This window comes from Rattus norvegicus, chromosome 1 (assembly GCF_036323735.1).
Source record: "Rattus norvegicus strain BN/NHsdMcwi chromosome 1, GRCr8, whole genome shotgun sequence".
Taxonomy (NCBI): Eukaryota; Metazoa; Chordata; class Mammalia; order Rodentia; family Muridae; genus Rattus; species Rattus norvegicus.
Genome location: NC_086019.1, coordinates 159,954,949 through 159,979,101, shown reverse-complemented (window position 1 = coordinate 159,979,101; position 24,153 = coordinate 159,954,949). Strand labels below are relative to the sequence as shown.

General features: G+C 46.5%; 1 protein-coding gene across 17 annotated transcripts in view; it reads right to left on the bottom strand.

Annotated features, from left to right (window-relative positions):
* The window catches only part of Tenm4 (teneurin transmembrane protein 4), a 2,974,939-nt gene that overhangs the window by 695,448 nt on the left and 2,255,338 nt on the right, over positions 1-24,153 (bottom strand). For 7 of the 17 annotated variants that reach the window (XM_039113135.2, XM_039113137.2, XM_039113138.2 and 4 more), the window contains exon 1: positions 5,311-5,714. The exons of 4 other annotated variants lie outside the window; for them this stretch is intronic. In XM_039113135.2, the coding sequence (XP_038969063.1) occupies positions 5,311-5,575 (265 nt within the window). In that variant the 5' untranslated portion in view covers positions 5,576-5,714. Of the gene's footprint in view, positions 1-3,736; positions 3,894-4,958; positions 5,086-5,310; positions 5,715-24,153 lie in introns of those variants that run through there. 6 more of the 17 variants (XM_017589181.3, XM_017589177.3, XM_039113171.2 and 3 more) reach the window with 4 other exon arrangements.

Sequence of the window (24,153 nt, the reverse complement as noted above, 5' to 3'; positions counted from 1 at the left end):
ATAAACAAGCATTCAGAATATGATAAATATCATCTCACGTTTTCCGTACTCAAGAAGTCTCGAGTGCAGCCTCAACAGCAATTAAACTTATTTTGATTTTGTTTTTGTCTCTGTTGTCTGAATCGCTTCGATGATAGCATTTTACCGAGGTAATCTGAGCAAATAGGGAAAAAGGTTGATAAAGTAATAAATACATAAACCCACAAGGTTATGTGTATATGTATGTGCCATATATGTGTTGTGCAAACATGCAATACACATGTGCATATTTGTATTTGCAAGCTTCATTAAATGCTTGCCTGTGGAAAGGTGTTAGGTTTGGGAATCTGCTTTGCTTGACTGCCTGGGATCTTGGGTATGTTACTTTCAAAGTGGCTCCTGTCAGGGCAAAGTGGATGGAGTGATTCTGCTCTCAGTTACAATAAACTTGTGTGATAAACTATGTAAGGAGTCAGGTAAAAATTGGCCCCTTGGACCTAAATTTGACTTTGATTTACCCAGCTAGGCTTTTCGAAGAATCAAACCTGCAAGGGGGTGATGTAAACCCCATTGTCTCCTTGTTTGTCACTGTTTAGATAGACGGATGGATGTGGGAGAATATTCTGGGATGGGAGCATCTGAAGGCTGGGCCTGGGTGGAGCAGCTGTCAGAATAGGAGCATCAGGGAGCTAAGGACTTGGTTGAGCATTTGCATGACTGTTTACCCAGTCTCCTTTTCCTCCAACTCCATCCCAGTTAGAGTGTAAATGATCTTCTACCACGGAGCCCAGAAAATTGTCCAGAAATTCTTGGCTTAAATTCCTGACCACCTTTTTTCCCAGAGTTGCAACTTCTGATCTGAAAATACCAGGTTATATAATATGCCAATCTGCACAAGGATGGAATTCTGTCAGAAAAAGGGACCCGACGAAGCACAAATTCTAACAAAGCTGGAAATGACTTTTCTAAGAAAAGAGAAGATATTTTTGTTTCAAGCACTTGAAGCTGGTTTTAAATAGACTTTGGATGCAATGTTGCTGGTTCTTTGGGCGCTGTTGATTTATTTCCTCGCTGTCTAACCTCACCCAACAAATGCACAACATTGAAGAAAGCTGAAAGAAGCTGGACAGAATGATCATTGGTGACATTTGCCAGAGGTTTTATGGGTGCCAGCGCTTGCTTACAGAATGGTAAAATAGAAGGCATTATCACATTTTGCAAGAGAGAGAAGTAATCCTCCCCAAATAACCTGCTTAAGACCACAGTCACAGTCCCCCCCAAACTGTAAGTCTCATCCCCATTAACAAGCTCCAGGAAAGGCTGAAGGGATTATACTAAAAAGAATTAAACTCTATTGAAAGAGTCCTCTAACCCAGTGCCCACCCTTTCTGCTGGAACATCTATCTCACTGCTTACCATTCCGGATTCAATTTGCTGTACTCTCAGGGTTCCTCCCTAGGCTGAGCACTGGTTGTGACCCCCCACCCCATCCTGGGGCAAAGACTGATTCTTTCCCCCACAGGGTGGCTTCATGGCTTAGCGACCAGAGACTACTTCCATCCAGAGATGATGACTAGATTAAAAGCAGGACTGGCAACCCAAGAACAGGAGACTCTCTAGCGAATGGAATCTCTCCATCCCTGACACCTTCTCCACTCCAGAACATAGTAATTTCACAAACTACCCTGCCTCCTGCCCCCACGCACTTCAATGCCTATTCCAGGAGGAAAAGCCACTACAGGATCAGCTACAGCTGCATCTCCTACTCCAACATTCACAGAGCCTACCCTTGAGGAGCGGACAGCGGCACAGACCCAGTCCCACTAGGAGAAAGGGTTTCCTTGCCAACCTCACCAGAGAAAACAGATTCCTTTACAGTAGTCTTACAGCTTCTAGAAATAGGGAAATTCGGCTTTCAGGCTACAGTCTGGCCTGGTCAGAAACCCCCCCCCCCCCATTCCTCTTTAACACACACACACACACACACACACACACACACACACACACACACACGAGAGAGAGAGAGAGAGAGAGAGAGAGAGAGAGAGAGAGAGAGAGCAGAGACAGAGACAGAGAGAGACAGAGACAGAGAGAGACTTGCTCCCACTACCACCACCTGTGAAAAAAAAAACCTTCTTAACTTCAGCATTTAAAGAAGCAGGGCAAGTATAGCTGCAGGCCGCCAGGAGCGCACCCAGTGCCTTAAAGCAAGTGGCCAGGCATTGGAAGGGAGGGATAAGTGCTAGGGACCCCAACTGAGAAGCGCTTCTAGCCAGAACTTGGCGGCTACAGCTCGGGTTTCGGTGGTCAAGCCCCGCCTACTCTGTCGCCGCTCCAGCGCCGAGCTGGGTTCAGGCCATCAAAAGCCCAAGGCCGAGGGCGCCCAGCCCAGGTTGGCGAAAAGCTGGAGGGGGCCGCAGCCAACCCTGGAAACCCCATCCGGGAGGCTTCTAGAGGCTGATGGAGAGGCGAGTCAGTCACGTGGTGCCAGCAGCAGGGCTGAGAAGCTAAGTGTTGGGCCCCAAGAGCTGGGAAACAGGTTGCCGCCAAGCCCATCCCCTCCCCCAAACCAACCGGCCGGGAACCGATTCCCGCCGTGCCCTGGGAGCGAACCGGCCTCCTCCGGGGTGCACTCCTTCCCCAGTCCCAGCGGCTGGGCCAGAGCGGCTACGGCAACCCGTGCGAAGGCGCCTTCAGCAAGGTCAAGACGCGGCTGGTCGGCACCTGGGGATTTTTCCCTGCCCAGCACAGGCTTTGCAATCGCATTGTTAAGGATCATGGCAGAGGCAGGAAATCCGAACAGCCCCACAGGTCTGCGCGGGGGAGGATTTATTTTACAGCGCCGAACACACTCAGACAGACCCGGGATTTCAGGGGGGGGAGGGGATGCGGAGTTTCAGGACGCCGGAATGTGGCAAAAACAAAACCCTCCCCACCCATGCACGCTATCATCTGACTTGGTGGGAGGGAGTTCAGGGACACCAAGCTCCAGACTTCAGCGTTCCTCGGGGTTCTTTCTGCCAGAGCTGGGATAGCTTTTCCCTCTACAGGCGAAAAACAAGATTTAAAAAACACTCCACTACCGTGGTTCTCTACCAAAGCCCATCAACGTGCGACAGGCTGCGGCAGCGAATGGAGGCAGCGAGATCGGAGGGTGGGGGGGGGGAGGGGGTAGGAATGAGCGCAGTTGAAACCAAACTGTTATCAGTCCTGGAGGGAGGCGAGGGAACAGAAGCCACATCGGGCACCCATTCCCATCTCATCCGCATTAGGTATATAAGTTGTTGCTGCCCCCCTCCCCCCCCCCCGTAGAGGCCAACACTCTACTTCCTGACCCACCACAACCACCCCAAACCTGGGCCTGGATGCCTGGGGCCCCTAGACATTTCTAAAAGGGACCGGAGGCAGGTTTCTAAACAGGTTGAAGGACGCAGGATTTAAAGACAGGGAGGGGGCCAAGAAAGAGTCTTGGGGCCTAGAACACCGATTCTCCTAAAACTACGTTCCCTGGACGGCCTTCCAGCATTCCCAACACCTCCAACACCTGAATCTCAGGGCTCCACGGACTCAAAGGAATCCGAGTTCTGACCCGCTCCTCTTCACAGATTAATCTTGGATCTCAACCCACTCAGTCCCTGCTTCCGTAAGCGGTTCCTTGGGGATAGAGCTTTAGCACTCAAAGCCCATCTCAGAGTGGGCGCCTCGGGTACAAGGTGCCCAATTTTCCATTCCCCAAGTGGGTCTCCCAGGTACTTACAGTCCCCAAGCAGTAAAACTTTCAGGGTTGTCTTTCAAGAACCGGGTGCTTGCAATACAGATCTGGGAGATCACTGAGGCAGCTTATATAATTGCCCGCGATACTGTTCAGCAGATATCCTCCGTGCACGGCCGCACAGCTCAGCACATGGACACCCTCTGGCCCCGGCGCTGGGGATCGCAAGCACGCCCCACCATCGCCTTCTACAAAGCAGCAGGGTGATCTCCGGGGCTAATAAAACGCCAATCCTGCGCTCAGATTCCCGCAAAACCCGGGCTGACTCTGCGTCCTTATAGCTGTGTTGGTGGCTTACGGTTAACTGCATGTGTACAAACCTTCTCTCCAGGGTTGTGTTCTATGTGTGTGGGGTGGGGTGGGCGGTGTGTGTGGGGGGGGGGGCGACTGAGTAGGGGACTGGTGCAGGTCTGAGGAGATATCTACGTCTAACCCGAGCAAAACTCTCACCCACACAGACCCAAGTGCAGAAATCGTCTTAACGTCTCCCGCTGAAAGGGATACCAAATTCCAAAGTTAAGAGACCACGCAATTGAATTTCCAGTACTTTCCAACCTGGCCTAGGCGAGGGGGTAGGGAATAGAAGAGGAGGGCAGCGGCCAGAGAAACCCACCTACGGACCCGCCAAGAAGCACTGACCATTCAAACCACCCTTTCCACCCCCCCCCCAATAGTTATTGGGATATTCCTGGGTTACGTGTGGACACACACACACACTCCGAGACACCACCTTCTTCCGCTCCTCCAATGCAAAGACTGCATTTTTAAGTCACTAGGAAAATGACTAAGGAGACCAAAGATCACATTTCAATACACAGCATATTTCCCGAAGCTGGAGGTGCAAGTAGTCACACACTCACAGCCCTGCACCCCTAGAGAGTCCACCCGGCGCCTGCAGTCCTCAACTCGTTCCGAGATAAACCGAACGAGAAACGACGCGCCCGGCGAGGATAGGCAGGAACCAGACGGGTAGCAGAGGGCGTGTGACTTGGGAGTCGCGTCCCCGGGTTCCCGGCTCCAACCGCAGCGCACACCCGGGCCGCTGCAGCCCGCTCTCGCCCCGCAGGGCAGGCTGCAGCGCGGGAGCCCGGCGCCGCCTCGTGGGCTCCTCCAGCGCCCGCCGGGAGTCTGGGGCGGGCGAGTCTGCAGAGGGGCTGCGGGAGACTGGGCCGTGGCAGGGAAGGGGATCCCGGAGTAGCACACGAACCTGAATCGAGCTAACCTCCATCCCACCCGCGGTCCAGAGTCTGGGGCCGGCTCCCACCTCTCTCCCAACACTGGTTCCCAGGCTCCAGTCCGCGGCGGACTCCCGGGGCTGCGGTGGCGGAGGCTCTGGGCTCCAGGCTCCTTTGCCTTGTGGGCAACCAGGACGCCCGGCTCTCCTCTTCCTCCCTCCCTCCCCAGTACGGAGCAGGGAAGCAGGCTAGCATCTCCCGGAGCCCTCAGCAAGCTGCTTGAGCTGCCCGGACCTGCGAGTGCAGAGAGGGGCGACAGAGCTGGCGAACCTCCGCCGTGGTCCCCAAGGCGCTTTTTCCGTAGAGCTGATCACGCCGCCTTACCGTGGCTGCAGGCTGCTACCGCCGGGGAAGCGGGGACGAGGACGGCGGAGAGGCGAGGCACCGTGCCGCTGACTCCGCCGCTCTCCGAGTTGGATAGAGGCGCCCAAGACCGAGCAGGTCTGGGTTCTGAGCTCAGCTCCGGCGAGACCAACAATAGCTCCCGCGGGGAGCGGAGCCCCAGCGAGCCTCCAGCCGCGCGCGCACGCCGGGCTCCGGCTCCCGGCCGCTCCCGGCCGGCGTTCCTACCAGCACTGCTGCCCCACATGTAACAGCTGCAATCCCGAGGCTTCTGGGGGGTTGGGGCGGGGGTGCGCGCGCGGGTGTGTGTGTGTGTGTGTGTGTGTGTGTGTGTGTGTGTGTGTTTAATAGCTTCCCTCCTCTTCTTCCCCTCCCTGCCTGCTCGCCTGCCTGCCTTCGTCCCCCACCCTCGTTCTCTTACACACAGGGCGAGCTAGCGAACGAGACACACTCGCGCACACACGCACACACGCAGGTTACATGAATGGGAGGCGGGAGCCAATCCTAGGATGCCGGCCGAGTCGAGCTTGGAACAGGGCTGCACCACGGCGCCGGGGGGCGCCACACAGGTGATGCGCCCTCTTCTCTGGTGGCCACTCCGCCTCCTATCCGCTCACCCATCTCTGTTGTGTGCCATGCCTTCCCTTATCTCCGTCCTCCCTTTCTCTGAGCTGCTTTCTCCATTTCCTCGTCTCATTTTCTTTCTGGAATTCTCACAGCGCTTCGGTATTTTTCTCCGATTCCTTTTTGACCCTCCCTGCTCGCTTTTCACAGTCTTTAGAAAACTTTCTCCTTCCCTGCCCCTACTTTTCCCTACTTCCTCCCCTCTTGTCTTTTGTTTTCATCCCCTCTCCACGAGCTGTGTGTTAATATGTTGTATAGCCCGGCCACCCCCAACCCCCCATCACACCTCTCTTGGAGTCATTGGCCTCACTCCTGGCCTAACCCCTTGAAATGCTTATCCACACCTCCAACACTTTTCTCTGGTTGGTTTTGCCAGTTGCAGCTGCAGCTCGCCCAGAGGTAAATAACAGTTTCCTCCTTGGGCATGCAAGGTGCCTTAAAGAAAGGCCTTCCTTCCTCGGACAACTTCCCCAAAACCATGGTAACAGCTACTGATTCGCGATGGCAATCATTGGGGGAAAGGAGGGACGACAGGGAATACAGTCCAAGAAATGTCTGTCCTTCATGAGTCTGGATCGTATTCGCCAGCACATTACCAAAGGAAGGACATTTGTCTGTGATGGAGAGACGGCTTGAACTAAGACAGTTTTTGGAGAAACTAAAGGGTTTCCCTCTGGAAGCCTGCTTCCTGCGCCTTTCGCCCAGCCTCAATTTCTCACCTGTAAAACAGGTTCTAGGGGCTGGGGATTTAGCTCAGTGGTAGAGCACTTACCTAGGAAGCGCAAGGCCCTGGGTTCGGTCCCCAGCTCCGAAAAAAAGAACCAAAAAAAAAAAAAAAAAAAAAAACCAGGTTCTAGACACCTCATTAGAGAGAACGAGGGACAGAGAGCACCCAGGTGTATAGAAAGTAGTCAGAAGTGGTTTCCTTCTCCCATTTTCTCCTACCTTTATAAAAAGTGTTTCAGAATGGATAGATGATGGGTAATGATTCCAAGCCAGTGTAGAAGGAAAGTTAGGCTAGTTAAACAACAAGACGCTACTCTGTCTTCTGGAGACCCTGTGCTGATTACAAAGCCATCCAAGTTTATATATAAACTTGGGGTACTGGGTGCCTCTTAGTATATCTTCACTTCAGCATGCAAAAAGGCAAAAATGGGGACAGTGTGGGCAGACTGCCTTTTCAGTCCAATCTATTTTTGAAATCCTCATGATGAGTGAACACTGACCAGTGACAAAGCCTTTGGGACTAATTAAAATGTCAAGCCTTTGGGTGGCATTTATCAGCTATGTGTCCTCACTACAGACCTCAAATACTGACTACCATCACTAATGGCAGTCACATTCTGTCCTTCAACAAGTATCTGTTGACCATTTAGTCTTTGGCAGGTGTGTAATGGGCTCTGACTGCTTAGGTATAAAGCCCATCATTTCTGCCTTCTGGACATCAGTGTCCTAGACAGGTCTCATAAATACATAGTGAGAAAAAAAGAACATACAGGCACACACAGAGACACACATGCACAGAGAGGAGAGAGGAGAGAGAGAGAGAGAGAGAGAGAGAGAGAGAGAGAGAGAGAGAGAGAGAGAATCATTTCTTCAGGGCCACTTAACAGACTGTAACAACATGAGGTCCATGGTGGGGATAATAAATGATACTTGAGAGTGTAGACTTTGGAAATTACCTTCAGCGTCTGCACCTTCTTCAAGTGGTAAGAAAACAGACTTGCAGTTGAAAGCAGTGGGTGTTGATGAGAAATAAGATATTCAAACAGGCAAAAAAAAAAAAGATATTCAAACAGTCTCAAAGTATTTCCATACAAGATGCAGATCATTTCGAAGGAGACAATAATAATAGCTTTAGACCAGAAAATTCTGCCATGCTCCACCCTCATTAAAACATTAAAGTCAACATCTTAGGAACAGTGGCAGGCATCATGTACCCTCCGGTGTGGTGCACAGCAAAGGACATAATGCCATTTCTCTGCCAGAAGTAAGTAACCGGAATCTAATCATTGAGATGTATCAGACAACTCCAAACCAAGGGTCCTCCATGTTACTGCTGCATACTATTGAAGGACAGCAGAGTCCTGACACAGGGCTCCAGGGTAGTCTCAGATTAAGGAACAGCTTAGTTGTTAGGACGATGTGTGACATGTGAGCCTGACTAGAGCATTAGTGGGGAAATTGGCAAAGGTTAAAGAAAATTTATATCATATAATGATACGCCCATGTTAATTTCTAGTTTGGGTGGTGAGAGAGGAGATCCCCTACCCCATTTAAATAAACATGCTGCTGAAATATGTAGGAGTGCAAAAAGGAAAGAAGTGGTAGGGCCAATCCTCGCCTTTGAAGAGAGACACAGCGAAGGTGTGATGCCTGGAAGGTGCAGTGTGAGCCTGGTCTGTCCATCCTGGCTGGTCCATCCTTGTCCCCTGACAAGGGGAAACTTCCTGCAGGGCAGCCTGGAGTGTGAAGGGAGAGGGACTGTGTTCTCAGCCCAGAACAGTACAGGACATTGGTAAATGCATGAGGGGCAGAAGCACAAGGCCACGACTAGATCAAGTTTAGAGCAGTAGGCATGGTTGGAAGATGAAGGGGTCTGAAGGAAGCATGGGAGAAAGGTATTGAAGGCTCGTAACTTGGGAGGGATGGGATCTTGAGTATAGTTGAAACAAATGATTTGGAAGCAGGAGAAATGGGGGGAAAGGAGTATTGAGAAGACAAAAGATAGGGACAAGTAAGGTAGTTGTCATGAAGAGGAGAAGGAGAGATTTGAAAGCAAGTAGGTTTGTACAGTGAGCGTGTTTGGGTGGGCACCTAGGAGGGAATGGGCTAGAAGTCAAAGGTAACAATTGGTTCTCAGTTTGGTTATCCTGGTGGAGGATGGGACAACTCCTTGCAGTGTGGAGTGAGTTCAAAGGGAAGTAGAGAGGTTTTACAGGGGAAATGAGGTCTGTTGTTGTCATGTGATAGTATAGCTCTGTTTCTAACTGCATGTGCTTTTGGTCCTGTGTGACTCTGCTAGGCCACAGAAAACAAATGACATAAAAAGAAAAGAAAAGAAAACTACTCATCGTATTATATGAAAGGCTGGGACACTGTCATGTAGAAGAGACTTACATCAGTTATAATAATGAAGGCAGAGATAAAAAGATAAAAGACAGCCTAAAAGATCAAATGTGGAAAGTGAGATGGGAACAGCCTTCGATAGACTATTATACATCTACTCTCAAAGTATATTTTGTCTAGTTTTTCATCCCATTAAGATATCGTTATTTTGTAAACAATTTAAAACCGAATTCAAAATTGATAGTTATAGTTTTGAAATCCTCTAGCAAAAATATTTAGGGAACAAAAAGGAAAGAAAAATGGCTGGACCCTCCCCCATCCATTTTGTCTCTTTTCAGTGTGCCCTCCCCACTCCCCTGAAGAGCTAAGTGCCTTCCACGCTTTATCATCCAGAGTGAAATACCAAGGCATTTAACAAATCAGGAGAAATTATCAGCTGGGCTGGAGAGGGGAGAGGGCGATTGTGTGGAGGCAGATGCGTTATTAGAGCTGTTGGGAGCTGTATATATTAAAGATATTTGCATTGCCCTTATTGATTCTGTAATATGTTACAAGGGAAGGAAAACATAGAGTGGGGCCAAGAACGTGTGAGTCTTTAAAGGGCAAGTTTTAATTAGGACACATATTTATTTGGAAAAAAAAAAAACCAAAAAACCAACAACTTCTGCTTGGCGACCAGCAGTTACTACAGGAGGGTTACTGGATGTGAGAATTCCAGGCAAGGGATCACAGAGGGGGAATGGCCAATGTTTCATGCCTGCTGTCTGTCTGATACTTCATCAAATACCAGGCTGGTTACATAGGATTTAAATACCCACTGATAGGCTCCAGCAGACTTTCGCAATTTGAGGGTAAGGAAAGGGCCAGAGCAGGTCCCCAGGCTTTGGGGAGCTCAAGGAAAGCAGCAAGCTCCCCAGAACAGCTCCCCCTTGAGTGTCCACCCCACTGAGATATTTAGCATAAAGGCCAGGATGTTCCCTAACTTGAATAACCAGAGCACAGCAAGCAGAGTCCTTCCACCTTTCCCCAGCCTCCAGATTCACTCAATTCCTCACCCACCCTGAGGGGAGCCTGTGACAGAGAAGGGGGCGCCACCTAGAAATGGTCACAGACTATGCTGTGCTGAACACTGAACAGAAGTGAAAGGCTCAGGAGAACTGGAAAGGTTCCTGGAAGTCCTTGGGTGTGGCCTGGAGCTTCCCGGATGTGCCATCTGTGGGATCCTCTTGCTATCCTAGGAAAGGGCAGGAGTCAGTGAACCCACGGCACCTCTGGTTCCGCAGCGTGAGGACGGACAGTCAGTGTCAGGAGACCCCCCAGACAAGGAGCCTTTTCTAGCTCAACCACGTTTGTAAAAGGCAAGAGGAAAAGTGATGACTACACTCTGGCAAGCTGACTCAGTCAGTTTCTATGCTGTCTGCCTATCTAACCCGTGAGCTGTCTTTCAAACTGATGGGAAGAGAAGCTGTATTTGGGAATAAAGGACGACTTAAATTGACTGCAAGTAATGGGTACACGCCCTAGAATCATCACAAATACTCTTTTAGGGAAATGGTTGGATCTTGTCCTCCCCCTCTACTCCTTATGCCTAAATGTGCATCGGCCTGTCTGACATTTACAGATCCTTAGCAAAAAAATCCCTTCACTGAATTAAGACAGGGATGTTAATACGAAGAACCAGCAGGGCCTGGATACTTCTGAGAACCAGGAAAGAGGGCTACCTCATTTTGGTTGTAGCTCATGGGATCGCGACATGGTCACTATTTCCACAACAAAGATGAGAAAACAGACAAAGCGAAGTCAAGCAAGCCCTGGTAAAATGGCTCAGCAGGTAAAGGAGCTTGCCTGGCAACCTGAGACTAAGCCTCAGGTTCCACAGAGAAGGAACAAACTAATTCTCATGCATTGTCACTTGTTCTGGCTAGTGAGATGTCGACTTGATGCAAGCTGTATGAGAGGAGGGATCCTCGACTGAGAAAACACTTCCATAAGATCTGGAGGCAGGCAGACTGCATTTTCTTCATTAGCAGTAGATGGGCGAGGGCCCGCCCCTTTGTGGGTGGGGCCATCCCTGGGCGGGTTGTTCTGGGTTCTCTAAGAAAGCACGCTGAAGGAGCCATGGAAACAAGTCAATATGCAGCTTTGCTCCATGGCCTCTGCACCAGCTCCTGTCTCCTGTCTCCTCCAGTTCCTGCCCTGACTTCTTCAGTGATGCACAGTGATGTGGAAGTGTAAGTCTAACAAACCCCTTTCTCCGTAAGATGTTTTTCATCGTGGTGTGTTTATTACAGCAATAAGAACTCTCACTAAGACATCCTTTGATGTGCACACCCATGTCCTGGCATGTCATGCATATGCATCTGATGCACACATAGGCAATACATACATGTAATTTACAAGTAAAGCAGAGAAGTTAAGTAAGATGTTGATGGTCCTATTCTAAGAGTGTTCTAATAAATACCAAAGGTGGTTTCCAGCTTGGAGAGACTATACCTGACTGTATTGGTTAGGTGGACAGAACTATTGACTTTAGTGTTGAAGTGGGTGAATGGTTTATTTAGGCTCGTTGAGGGTAAGTTAACACATTGCTTTTGATGATACCAGCCAGTCTGTGTCCTTCATGGCAAATCTCACAATGGAGTTGCAACTGCTGGTTTATACATGTGTCTTGTTCGAAAGGTGTAAGACGTCAAGTTGCCTGAGTGAAATGACCACACTATGTCTTAGCTACCATTGTGCTTCATAGAACCCAGCACAATGCCTGGCACAAAGTAGGTGTTAAATAAATATTTGTGAAATGAGTAGATGAAGGTGAGATCTTGCTGCTCTGGAGCAGGAAAGACCTGTGAGCCTCCGTACATGTACTCTGGTGAAAGCTGGGGATTTTCCACTAATTCACTCCATTTTCATGCCAACACTATACTATCTGCCCTTGAGGGCATGCGGTTCGGGCAGCGGGTCTGAGCTTCAGATGAGCACGTAATGATTCCGATGTCAGATTGTGCCCTTCCACTGACATTTGCTCCCAGATAGCAGGGAAAACACTGGTCAGAAAATAGCAGCATCTGGCGTGGTCAAAGGTGACTAGCTGGCAAAATTTTGTAGCAGAAGGAAGCATTCCTTCTGAGTAGCCACCTTCTCCCCTTCCCCACCGCCCCCCACATGCAGTGGTTCTACATCAGCTGACCTTGCCTGTGGTTCCTGGGGCTCTCCTCAATAGGAATCCTGACGCTTTTTCATTTCTTCAGCCTGCTCGATGCCATGGAATATTCCCCACAAAGGATGCTACTTATCCAAGGACTCCATACTGCCATGTTCCCTCTCACTGCATCTTACCACTGCCTTAACAGGCATCCTTGCCACCTACACAGGCCTGATTTGTGTAGCTAGGGTTGCTAGTCTGCAAAATCAGCTCCATCCCCTACTTCCAGAATTCTGTGGCCTTTATGAGAACTACATTGGTCCAGGGCCTGAGGCAGAGATAACCAAGGAGGGAACTAACAGCAAACACAAAGGCTTGAAGAATGGCTTCCACTCAAGTTTCAGAGCCATTATGGTGTGAGCCACTACACCACACAGGCCAGGCACCGCACAAGTGTTCACACATTAGGTTCTTGCAGGTCCTCTCACCACTTCCAAGTCGCCATCATCCAATATTTCCTGGCCTAATGTATACATACAATAATAGGACCTAACACACCTATTCTAAACACTTCCCTTGTGCACAGTATCCTCATCCTTTCATAGATGCATGCTATTGCAGCATATCCATATGTGACACTTTGTGACGATGACTATAGGGATCACAGCAACTGTGATACTGTTCACTTCAGTAAATGTCAAGTAAATCGCATAAGGTAAAGCAAACAGTGTTTGCCCCCAAATGTTAAATAGGTAAAGTATATTATCGTTTTCATATCTGTTGACTGTTAAGCAACCCAAAAGAAGAAAAGAGTTTTGGTCACTTCAGAAAAATCAAGTGGTTACTACACTTGATCTTAGCCAAAAGGCTGTGAAAAAATGGGGTTCAGAGCTAAACGAAGAATTCTCAGCTGAGGAATATTGAATGGCTGTGAAGCACCTAAAGAAATGTTCAACATCCTTAGTCACCAGGGAAATGCAAATCAAAACGACCCTGAGATTCCACCTCACACCAGTCAGAATGACTAAGATCAAAAACTCAGATGACAACGGAAGCTGGTGAGGATGTGGAGAAAGAGGAACACTCCTCCATTGTTGGTGGGATTGCAAGTTGGTACAACCACTCTGGAAATCAGTCTGGAGGTTCCTCAGAAAATTGGACATTGAACTACCTGAGGACCCAGCTATACCTCTCCTGGGCATATGTAGCAGAGGATGGCATTATTGGGCATCAGTAGGAGGAGAGGTCCTTTGTCCTGTGAAGGCTTGATTGCCCAGTGTAAGGGAATGCCAGAGCGGTGAAGTGGGAGTGGGTGGGAGGGAGAGCATCCTCATAGAAGCATGGGGAGGGGGGATGGGAGAGGAGGGAACCAGGAACGGGGATAACATTTGAAATGTAAATACATAAAATCTCCACTAAAAGAAAAAGAAAAAAAATGGCCCAATTACTTGCTGAAGTAACTTGGGGGAAACTGTTTTGTTTGTTTGTTTGTTTGTTTGTTTTTTTAAAGGTTTTAAATATTTGTTTATTTTTTATTTCTGGGCATGTGTACATATGGACCAAGTTGTACCTGTAGAGGTCGGAGAACTATATTTAATGAATTTGTGAAGGACTTGAGATGAGTGTTCTTGTGACTTTTCTTTAATGCATTAGAGAGAATTCCACGCAAAGGGAATGTGGGTAAATTGACTAGCCAGTCACCTAGCTGCAATGATTATTAACTCACAACCAGCCTCGTTCTGGACTCCCTTCTATGTTATTTGAATAAAAATTCTAGAAACTACTTCCTTTAGCCCACTAATATTTTAGTAGCCATTACTATAATATATGGGATATCTTAACCATGCCTAACAATAATAGGTTTTACATTAAAAAACAACAGGAATTCATCAATAGTGTCAAAGTATCCCGTAGCTATCAAAATCCTCCAGTTTCACAAGTCTTCTTTCCCAGTCTGTTTGTTTGTGGAACCATCCAAGGGAATCCCACATGCTGCAACTGACTGAGCCTGGGTTCCTTTTGAGCTACAGGCTTCCTGCCATCTAGCTCTCTTCTCTTGCAAATTAGTTGTTACTGATTTATCCCAGACAGTGTCCTGTAATCTGGTTACTGATTATACTCTACGGGGGTGTTTTTAACATATTCTTTTTTCTTTCCTGTAAACTTGCAGTTCATTCTAGAGGCTTGGTCCAGTGGAGAGTTAATATTTTGGCAGGCCCACTTTATAGATGGCGGAGTATGCCTCCATCTGTCTTTGTGATGTGAACAGCCTTTGGTGCTCATTGACCAGATTCATCATTCCACCGCAGGTTGTGAAGAGGTGATCGTCCATCATACCCTCTTCACTTTCTAGCAGAATACTTCCATAGAGAGAAATGACCTCTCGTCAACTCCTTGGTTGTCTTAAAAAGGTGGGGTACATTTTTGATATTTTTTCCTTTCAGTTGCCAGATTTCCAAAACAGTAGTTGGCTCTTTAGCATCTCCCCAAAGTAGGCAAAGTGTGTGTGTGTGTGTGTGTGTGTGAGGGAGAGAGAGAGAGAGAGAGAGAGAGAGAGAGAGAGAGAGAGAGAGAGAGAGAGAGGAGAGAGAGAGAGAGAGAGAGAGAGAGAGAGAGGGAGAGAGAGAGAGGGAGAGACAGAGACAGAGACAGAGACAGAGACAGAGGGGGAGGTATGGGTTAGTAGTAATAATTCTTGATAGGGAAATTAAGCATAAAGTTTAGATTCTTTCTTTTTCCCTTTCATTATTTACAAAATGTCCACAACGAGCCCATTTTAATTTTGGTATGAGGAAAAAAATTACTAAGAAACCCCGAAAATAAACCAGATGGTATAAATTACAATATTATAAACTACTCATCTTACGCATGGGTAGAATAATGATAATCTACGACATCCTCTGAGTGCTGTATTATTTACAAAATATTCATTATCTTTCATGATCACTGCAGTCTTGTGAGATAGGCAGGAGAGGAATATTGTTTCATAAGTCAGAAAACTCGCCGACATGTGATGGTGCATGTCTTTAATGGCAGCGCTTGAAGACAGAGACAGTTGGATCTTCGTGAGTTCAAGGCAAACAAGAAGAAAAGAAATCTGAGGTTTAAAGGTAACACAGATCACAAACTCATGCTAGAAGTCTGTGCTGCCCACTTGTTGGGTAGTGTCCCTGCCCCTACGTAAAACTAGTTCTCAGTGGTCATCACTGTATGGTTTGACTGTAGGGAAAGCTCTATGTTACTCTTTTCTTTTCTCTCTTGGTTATGATGCTGTCTCAGAACTTCTTTCAGCCTGGGACCCAAATACTCACATAGATGCCAGAATTCTTAAAGTACGTAAGTAACCTGTTTTTTATCAGTGTGTGTATGAACATTGGGATTCCAGATATATGTGAACATTGAAAAGAAATTTGATTAAAAAAATGGTATTCAAATTCAGTATATGTGTACGCAGCACGAGGAACTCGGGAGTTCCGTTACACCTCCAGCTAGCTGCCAGCACTAGGGAGGGATCTTCTGCCCTGTCTTTCTCTAGCTGCTCCTTTCTGCCTGGTAATCCTGACCAGCACAACAGACAATGGCTTGGTGTTGCTGTGTTCACAGAATCTGCATGTGGATGGGCATGGCTGTGAAACCAGTACACCTCTACTCAGACTCGCACAATGGGCTGGGAAGTTGGGATCAGGACTGGAGGATGGGAAAGGTCCTACCTCCCAGCAGTGTTGGGATCTAAACTAATAAGGACCAATGAAAACAAAACACAAACCAAAAGGAAGGCTTTAAACTTTCGTTTTCTTTTTTTTAATCAAAGTGATTCATGAGTACAGTTTTTAAAATCAAATATTCTGCATGCGCCTGATGCAAAATGGAAGTCCCTTGCCCATAACTCACCAGCTAGCCCTGCTCGATGTCCCCTCTCCCTGAGGGCAACAATTTCTGTTCCAGCTGTCTCTAACAACGTTTATTTCCACATTTCTAAATAACTCACCTCCTTTGCAACGTCCTGATTGCCTTCTAGTTTTGAAAGTTCTAATATACTTTATATCGTTGTTTTTATTACTATGAGTTTGTTAAAATTATTCTCAGTTAAGTCATAGCATATGCTATAATGCATATATGGCTTTCTTGTATTTAGTTTTGTTTCCCTCCTGTTGTGTCTTTTTTTTGTGTGGCTGTTCAACATTTTGGCGATCGATACGACGTGATCCCCCATCTTTTTACCAAGCGATAAACCTCCTGATATATCCATGGATTCTTTATTCATTCTCTCTCTCTCTCTCTCTCTCTCTCTCTCTCTCTCTCTCTCTCTCTCTCCTCCTCCTCCTCCTCCTCCTCCTCCTCCTCCTCCTCCTCCCCCCCCCCCCCCCCACCTCTCTCCTAGAAGAATTCCATTTTCCATGGTCCCCACTGCCACAGTGTGAGCTGGTGTCCTCTGGCCTGCAGCCGGGCGCCCTTTTAGGATCCCCTTTAACATATTCCTAGGAGTCACGTTGGATCTCTAGTTAGTGATTGCATTCAGACGTCTGTGACTGCGTATCCTCTTCTCTTTGTTCTACTCTTCATGCAACAGTACATGGAAACCTGTATACAGAAAGCTTGATTTGACTGGTCCTAGAACTCTGGACTGAAATATTTTTTCTGTCATTCTCATGGTGTTGATGGCTTCCTCTCTTCTTGCCTTCTATGTGTGGTTAAAGAGTTCAGTGCTGTTTGTCTCTTTGTCTGGATTCTGTCTGGTGAGTGTAACTCTCTCACCTTACTCCCTCTCTGGAAGTTTTAAGAGCACTTGAGTTTCCCATATTAAAAAATAGTGTTACCATTACTTACTGTTCTCTTCCTTCCTCTCTCTGAGTGTGTGTGTGTGTGTGTGTGTGTGTGCGCGCGCGTGTGTGTGTACATTCACAGTGACTGGATGGAGTCCAGGGTATAGCCTGCTAGCATCAGCTCAACCATCAACCATGTGGTCCCAGGAATTGATCTCAGGTAACCAGGCTTGGAGCCATCTCTCCTGCCCCGTTTCCTGGATTTCCATTTTACAAGTCAAGTGATGCTTGCAGTGGGCCTTATTCCATCAACTTTGCTAGGTCGTTGCTGTTCTTTGTTTGTTTGTTTGTTTTTAACCTTTAGAAAATCTAAAATTTGCTTTGATTGTTTCCTTGGTAATATTTTTCTTCTTTGTTTCCAAAATTTAACATATCCAAATACTACGACTTATAGACGGTTTCTCATTTTAAAATCTTCTTTTTCTTATTTTCCACATCCTTGTCTTTCTGCTCTACTTTTGGGAAATTTTTGTCAGTTTTGCCTACTAACCCTTCTGTTGACATTTTCAAGTCTGCTGTTATGTTTTTAATTGTCAGGAGCCTGTTTTGGTTGCTTGACTGCTTCTCTTTAAATGGCCTCCTTACTTCATGCAGGCGACATCTCTAAGGATGCTAACAGTGTATCTTCTGAACAGTCCTGTTGATGATACTCCATGTTCTTTGAGGTTTATCTATTCTTTGACTATTTCATACACATATATGGTGTATGGTGACAACCTTCAACACCAATTCTATCTTACCCACCCCCACTCACTCTGGAACCCTCTCCTTATCAACACACACTCTCTTTTGTTTTTCCTTTAAATAACCCACTGATTTTTTAATTAGAGTTGTTTGCATATGTATCTGTATGGTATAAATGTGGCTTTTTTCTTTTTGCACTAAATTTGAGGTTAGTAAGAAAAAAGGTTTTAATACAGATTTATGGAAAGAGAGAGAATGAGAGCAGTCTATCTGTTCACTAATTAATAACTGTGCTCATATTTCGATGGTCTAGGTGTATACATACATGCACAATCAACAACAACAGTGTTGTGGTTTGCCCTGAAGTTATCTGTATTTTGATGCTAATTCCACTGCCCCAAGGACAGCTGCCTAGTCACTACTCAGGAATCAGGTGACTTCACCAGAACCTTCTCCCCATTGAATTTGTAAAATACAGGTGAGGGGCAGGTACAGGATAGAAGGAGGCCTGTCATTGGAGGAGAAGGAAGGATGGGCAGGAGAGAAGTTTGAAGGGAGAGAAGGAGACTAGAACAGAGAGGAAGAGACTGGAGGGAGCGGGCAGGACAATATGGCAGTGATGTTAAGATTCTGCTCTGTGTATTTACAGGTTGTTATCAATGTTCCTAAGGGATAGATGGTACCAGGCTTTGTATGTTTAAGTGGGCAATTATATCTTATCAATTGGATCTAAGATTACTGTGTTGTGTGTTCTTTTATGTAACGGTTTGAGTGTAGGAAAGTGTGCAGCGGCAGGAGACACTGGGTTGCCGAGGAATTGGGATGTGTTTCCACCAAGATATCTAGCAGATATCTTGGGGCACCGCAGTGCAGGACCTAGCAGGGGTAAAAGACAAATTACCTTTTGTATTTTTTATATTTTTACAACAACACAACAGAAACAACAAAAGGCAGTTGGGCAGTCTAAGCTGACAAGTAATATTTGCTGCTTTGCTATAGGTGGGCTTTGCTATAGGAGGTTCTGGCCAGGTAATTTCCTTGGTAACTCTATAACAGGCTTCTTGGATTCTCTAGAAAGTAGTATTTTAGCATCTTCCAAGGAGGAGGACACTGGCTTCTGAGGGTTTTCAAACACGGGGGAGAAGTGCAGAGCTGGTCTGAGCACTCTAAACAGACGAATGAATTTACTTTTGTTCCTTTTCTCAGCACATTGTAACTTCCTTTATTAGACAGATTTCCCAGGAATCCGGAGTGTCTCCAGCACTGTGGTAAGCAGCTCGGCACCCAGGAGAGTGGAATAGAGGTTAAGCTGGAGACAGTCAAATCAGGCTTTCCACTTTATACTCTTCCCAGGCCAGTTCTGTTAGAAGTGCCTCAAGCTTCCCATCTCCAAGGATCCCTGGAGTTCTGCAGTGGCAGTCAGATGCCCACAGGCTCTCCTTACAGAAAGCTCAGGATCCACAATGGCAGGTCTGCTGAGTCAGATGTTTCTTGTTCACCAGTTGTAGTTCTAAAATGCTATTCCCTTCTTGGCTATTTCGATCCCTTTGTAGTTGTGTTGTGCGTCTCTTTCTTGTGGAGTAGTGTTGGTAGTTATTATTGAATAAACAAGAGTTAAAGATGCAGGAGATTAAGGCAGATACTTCTCTCAACTATTCCCGGAATCTTGAGCCCCTTCTCTGAGTGGCCCTGTGGCTCTGTCATAGACTATTCCCAGGCTATGAGTTAGTTGGGGGTCCTGAGTGTCCTCAACATTGCAGTACAGATAATCATGTCTGTCTTATAGTTGTGAGAATGACCAGGGTGATGTCTTGCCTGTATTCTTTGAAGAACATCTGTAAATGCCAGTCACATACATTTGCAAAACTACAATTTCTGGCTATATTGGAGCCAAAGTTTACTGGGTCATTGAAAAAGATGATGAAGCCTTTGTGGAACAAGATGATCCTCCTTTATAAATGTTTTAATGAAAAGTCATGAATTATAAAAGGTGATGGTGACGGCTATGACAAGAGTTGATAGTTAACAGAACTTATCATACATATGTCAAGGGGCTTCTATTGTTATCTCAACTGAGCATCCAGGCATCTGTGCATGTGTACTTTTACTATTTTGTTTCAGAAAGGAACAGGCTGACATGTAGAGAGTTGAGTCTTTAGGTTAATATCACACCATAAAGACATGGCAGGTCGCAAGGTCAGAGTGCTTAGTCCACCCCAGCGTGAGTACTCCTACAGCCAAGATCAGTACTTTTCAAACTTTAATGTTGTCACAAGTCACTGAGGATCTTGTTATTGTACAAATTCTGGTTCAGCAGACTTGGTGGTGGGGCTATAGCCTGCATAGCCAACTAGCTCCCAGGAGATGCCTATAATGCTACCACAAGGACCACATTTTGAATAGCGATCTCTATGGATGCCCCATTGCATGGGATCTTGTTTCCCTAAGGCACCAATGAGACCATAGAACCATGATGTATTCACTGTCTATTTCCTGTGTGCGTACACAGGACTGTGGACACTCCTGCCTTCACCATGCCTTTGCTCAGGAGTCCTTGGCACAGTTCTACCACTTTCCTATCGCTGCTCTGAGGGCAAGCTTTTCACTGCTTGCTGTCACCTTTGGAGTGAGCTAAGGGTATCCTCATCATTCACTGTTCACACTGATTCTAGTGCCTTCTCTGAATACAGCCCTCTGGCATTCTAAGCAGGTATGCTGGAGCATACAAGACCTTCAGGTGTAGGGCTGGAGAGATGGTTCAGTGGATAAAGGGGCTTGTTGTCAAGGCTGATGACTCGTTTGATTCCTGGCCCACACATGGCAGACAGAAAGAAGCAACTCCCACCAGCTGTCTTCTGATTTCCACATGTGTGCAGTGGCAAGCACACACACATACACACACACACACACACACACACACACACACACACACATACAAACACCCCGTAATAATTAAAACAAATCTATCAAAGCATGGAACTGTTTCCCTGTAGTGCTCATAGAAATGTGCACAAGGCTCTCCCACTCAGGGGTCACCTAAACCTCATGCAGCCCTTTCTGTACCCTAGTTCTCAGAAGTCCCCATGAGAGGCAGTTCTGTCAGCTGCTACTTACAGCCTATAACCTGGAAATATGTAATCCTTGCTCTCTGGTATCTTTGTCTTGTGTTGGCCACTCTCCTAGAATTCACCATTCTGAAAGCAAGTTCAGCTCTTACGTCTCTCTTGCTTTCTCTTTGTTCTCTTCCCTGCTCTTTCCTTCTTCGCTCCCTTCTCTCCACCCCTCCCCCTTTCCCCCATGTCCTCTACTCTCTCATTAAACCTTTCCATGTGGGAAAAAAAAAGAAAGCAAGTTCAACTCGAGCTGACCTCCAGGTTAGTGAAGCAGGTGACTTCTGTGACCTTAGCAGCTATTTGAGGTTACGTATCAATGATTGAGTCTCTGCCATGGCTCTCTGTGGCTGGATTTTTCACTTGGTTTCTCAAGGATCATACTCAGGTCTCGAGGCTTGTGTGGGAAGCATTTTATTGACTGAACCATCTTCCTAGTCTCCACTTATTTTATTTTTAATATATCTGAAGGAAAGGAAGTCAGTCTGTTCAAGAGACTTCTACACTCCTATGTTTATTGCCTCACTATGCACAAGGAGATTGCAGCCATCTTTCGTAAGGGCTGTGTGCCCTCCACATTGGCCCAGCCCTCCTGAGTCCACATTGGGCATTTCGTTTTGTTTTCCCATTTAAGTTCTGCAAGTATTTGTGGTTCTGATCTCTGGCTAGCAGTCACACAGATGAACTGTGTGAGTATCAGGTAAGTGTTTAGCCTTTCTAAGACCCAGTGTCCAAATTATTCAGTGGGTGATATAAATGCTCAGCTATTGCACAGGTGGCATTAATGGGCTGGAGTATCATCCAGCAGCCTTCTGGGAAAGGAGAGTATTTCAGTCTTGCAAATCACACATAATTTCTTCTTTTCCTTCCTCTTCCTCCCCAACTTCTAAGATAGCGTTTCGTATATCCTAGGAAGGCCTTGTGCTCCCCAAGTAGACAAGGATAGCCCTGAACTTCTGATCCACCTCTCTCTACTTCCCTTTCTAGGAATCCCAGCTCAGGGCTTCGAGAGTGTTAGGTAATCATTCTACCAGCTGAAGTACCTCCCAAATTTACACATTATTCTTATATTTATTATCCTTAATTTTAAAAGTAATTTTTTAAAAAGTGTACATTCTTAACTCTTGGGGTGTATAAAGACAGGCCACAGACTAATTTGGTTCTGGCCAAAGTTTACCAACCCTGAACCAGAGCTTATGAAGTCCTTATGATAATACCTGGGAACGAGTGAGTATCAACAAAGGTTCCTTCTCCACACGGCAACATCAGGCCTCTCCCTCTCTCTGTTTTGGAAATGAGTGGATGCCACAGTGGCCATCAGACCCTGACTGACATTCAGATTATCCCTAGACAATACGGGCAGGGAGGTAGGCGTGCAGCATTTTGTCTGTTGAGACATGTCCTTCTGAGTGAAAACCCATATGGTGTATCTGGAGCTCCAAGACAGCATGACAAGTGTGGCGTAACTAAGTCACCACCATGAAATCAAAACCATTGTTTCAACCATTTGCTAAATCATATCTCCACTCCAGTCCCTCTGTCTATACCACCAGCAAACAATCCAGTCTGGATGGGGAGTTGGAGGCCCTCTGAAATCTGATGAGAGGTTCTTTATGCTCATAGCTCTCCTCCTGTTTTTGTTATTTAATTCCCCTCTTCCCCTCCCCCAGCAGCTTGTGCTGCATTATTTATTATTTAACTCGAATGCTGGGGACGTAGCTCCAGATGAAAGGCACGTGGCAAAATAAGATTGCATTGTGTTATGTGACTCTCATGCATGCAGCTTGGCATAATTAAAGGAAGAGAGACACGATATTGTTCTCCTATTCAAAGAATATGAGGCTGTGTCTAAAGAAATGTCAGTTACTTCCTATGTTGTTCACAGAACCGGAGGAGACGCATTTCCATACAAGAGCCAAAGAGTACATCAAATGATTGTCCGATAGATGCACGCACTTTCCTTTCTCCCTTTCGTTACCAAGAAAGGGAACAAAATTATATAAGGGGTGTGAATTGTGCATATGTCAACTTAAATTTTCTTGATCCAGGCACACAGTAGGTGCATTACTCTTGTGGGGACTCACTACTTTTATGTTCTTTTAATGAACACTCTTTAGATACTATGATGGTTCATGTTCAAGGTGTACTTGACAAAATCTAGAATAATCTGGGAAATGGACCTGGAGGCATGCCTGGGGTGGATTATCTTGGTTCTGATCATTGGTGGGAACCCATTTTAATCGTGGGCAGGGAATGGGTGGGGAAGTCCTGGGCTGGACAGGATCAGAAAAGCTAGCTGAGCACACAGTCCCTCCTCTCTGTAAACATAGTGTGGCCAACTACTTCACGCTCCAGCTGCCTTGACTTCTTGGACAGTGTGATAGTCTATATATGTTTGGTCCAGGGAGTGGCACTGTTAGGAGGTGTAGCCCTGTTGGAATAGGTGTGTCACTGTGGGGATGGGCTTTGATACCCTAGTCCTAGTTGCCTGGAAATCAATTATCTGTTATCAGCCTTCACATGAAGGTGTAGATCTCTCAGCTCCTCTTGCACCAGGCCTGCCTGGAAGCTGCCACGTTCCTCCCTTGATGATAATGGACTGAAACTCTGAACCTGTAATCGGCCCCAATTAAATGTTTTCCTTATAAGAGTTGCCTTGGCCATGATGTCTGTTCACAGTAGTAAAACCCTAACTAAGATAGACCTAGTGGACTGTATCTTGAACCGTGAGCCAAAATAAGCTCCTCCTACCTTAAGTTGCTCTTTTCATGGCATTTTATCACAGTATCAGGAAAGTAACTGAGACAGGAATCTACTATAGGGTCAAATGCTATGCTAAGTGCTGGAATGAACGGATGCATAAATGAAGGGTCCTGAAATCCAAGAATTGATGAGCTAGAGAAGAAAGCAGATGAATTAAACACAATCTTCCAGCATAAATGACTAATTTGTTCAATAACAGCAGGAGCCAGTGTTCAGCAGGAACTTGAGTGTTGTTTTAAGTGCTTTTCATATGATGAATCCTTTATATCCTCTCAGGCAGTTCTAGGAGCTATGCACTAGTATAGATCTCCACAGATGGGGAAACTGAGGCCAGGCACAGAATAAACTCTGAAGACCTTAAACTGTATCCAGGGAAATGAATACAGAAAAGTGTCATTGGGTTTGGGGTGAGGAATCAAATTCTCTCTGCAGGCAAAGGAGCAGGACATTTCACATGGAGAAAGTGAATCTACCTTACATATACCAAGATGAATCTGTAATGGACCCAGAGAAGGACACTTTCTTTAAAAAAAAAAAAAGATTTTATTCATATAGGGTGTGTGCACCTGCACATGCCCAGGGGCGTATGTGCGCACAGTTCAGAGTTCAC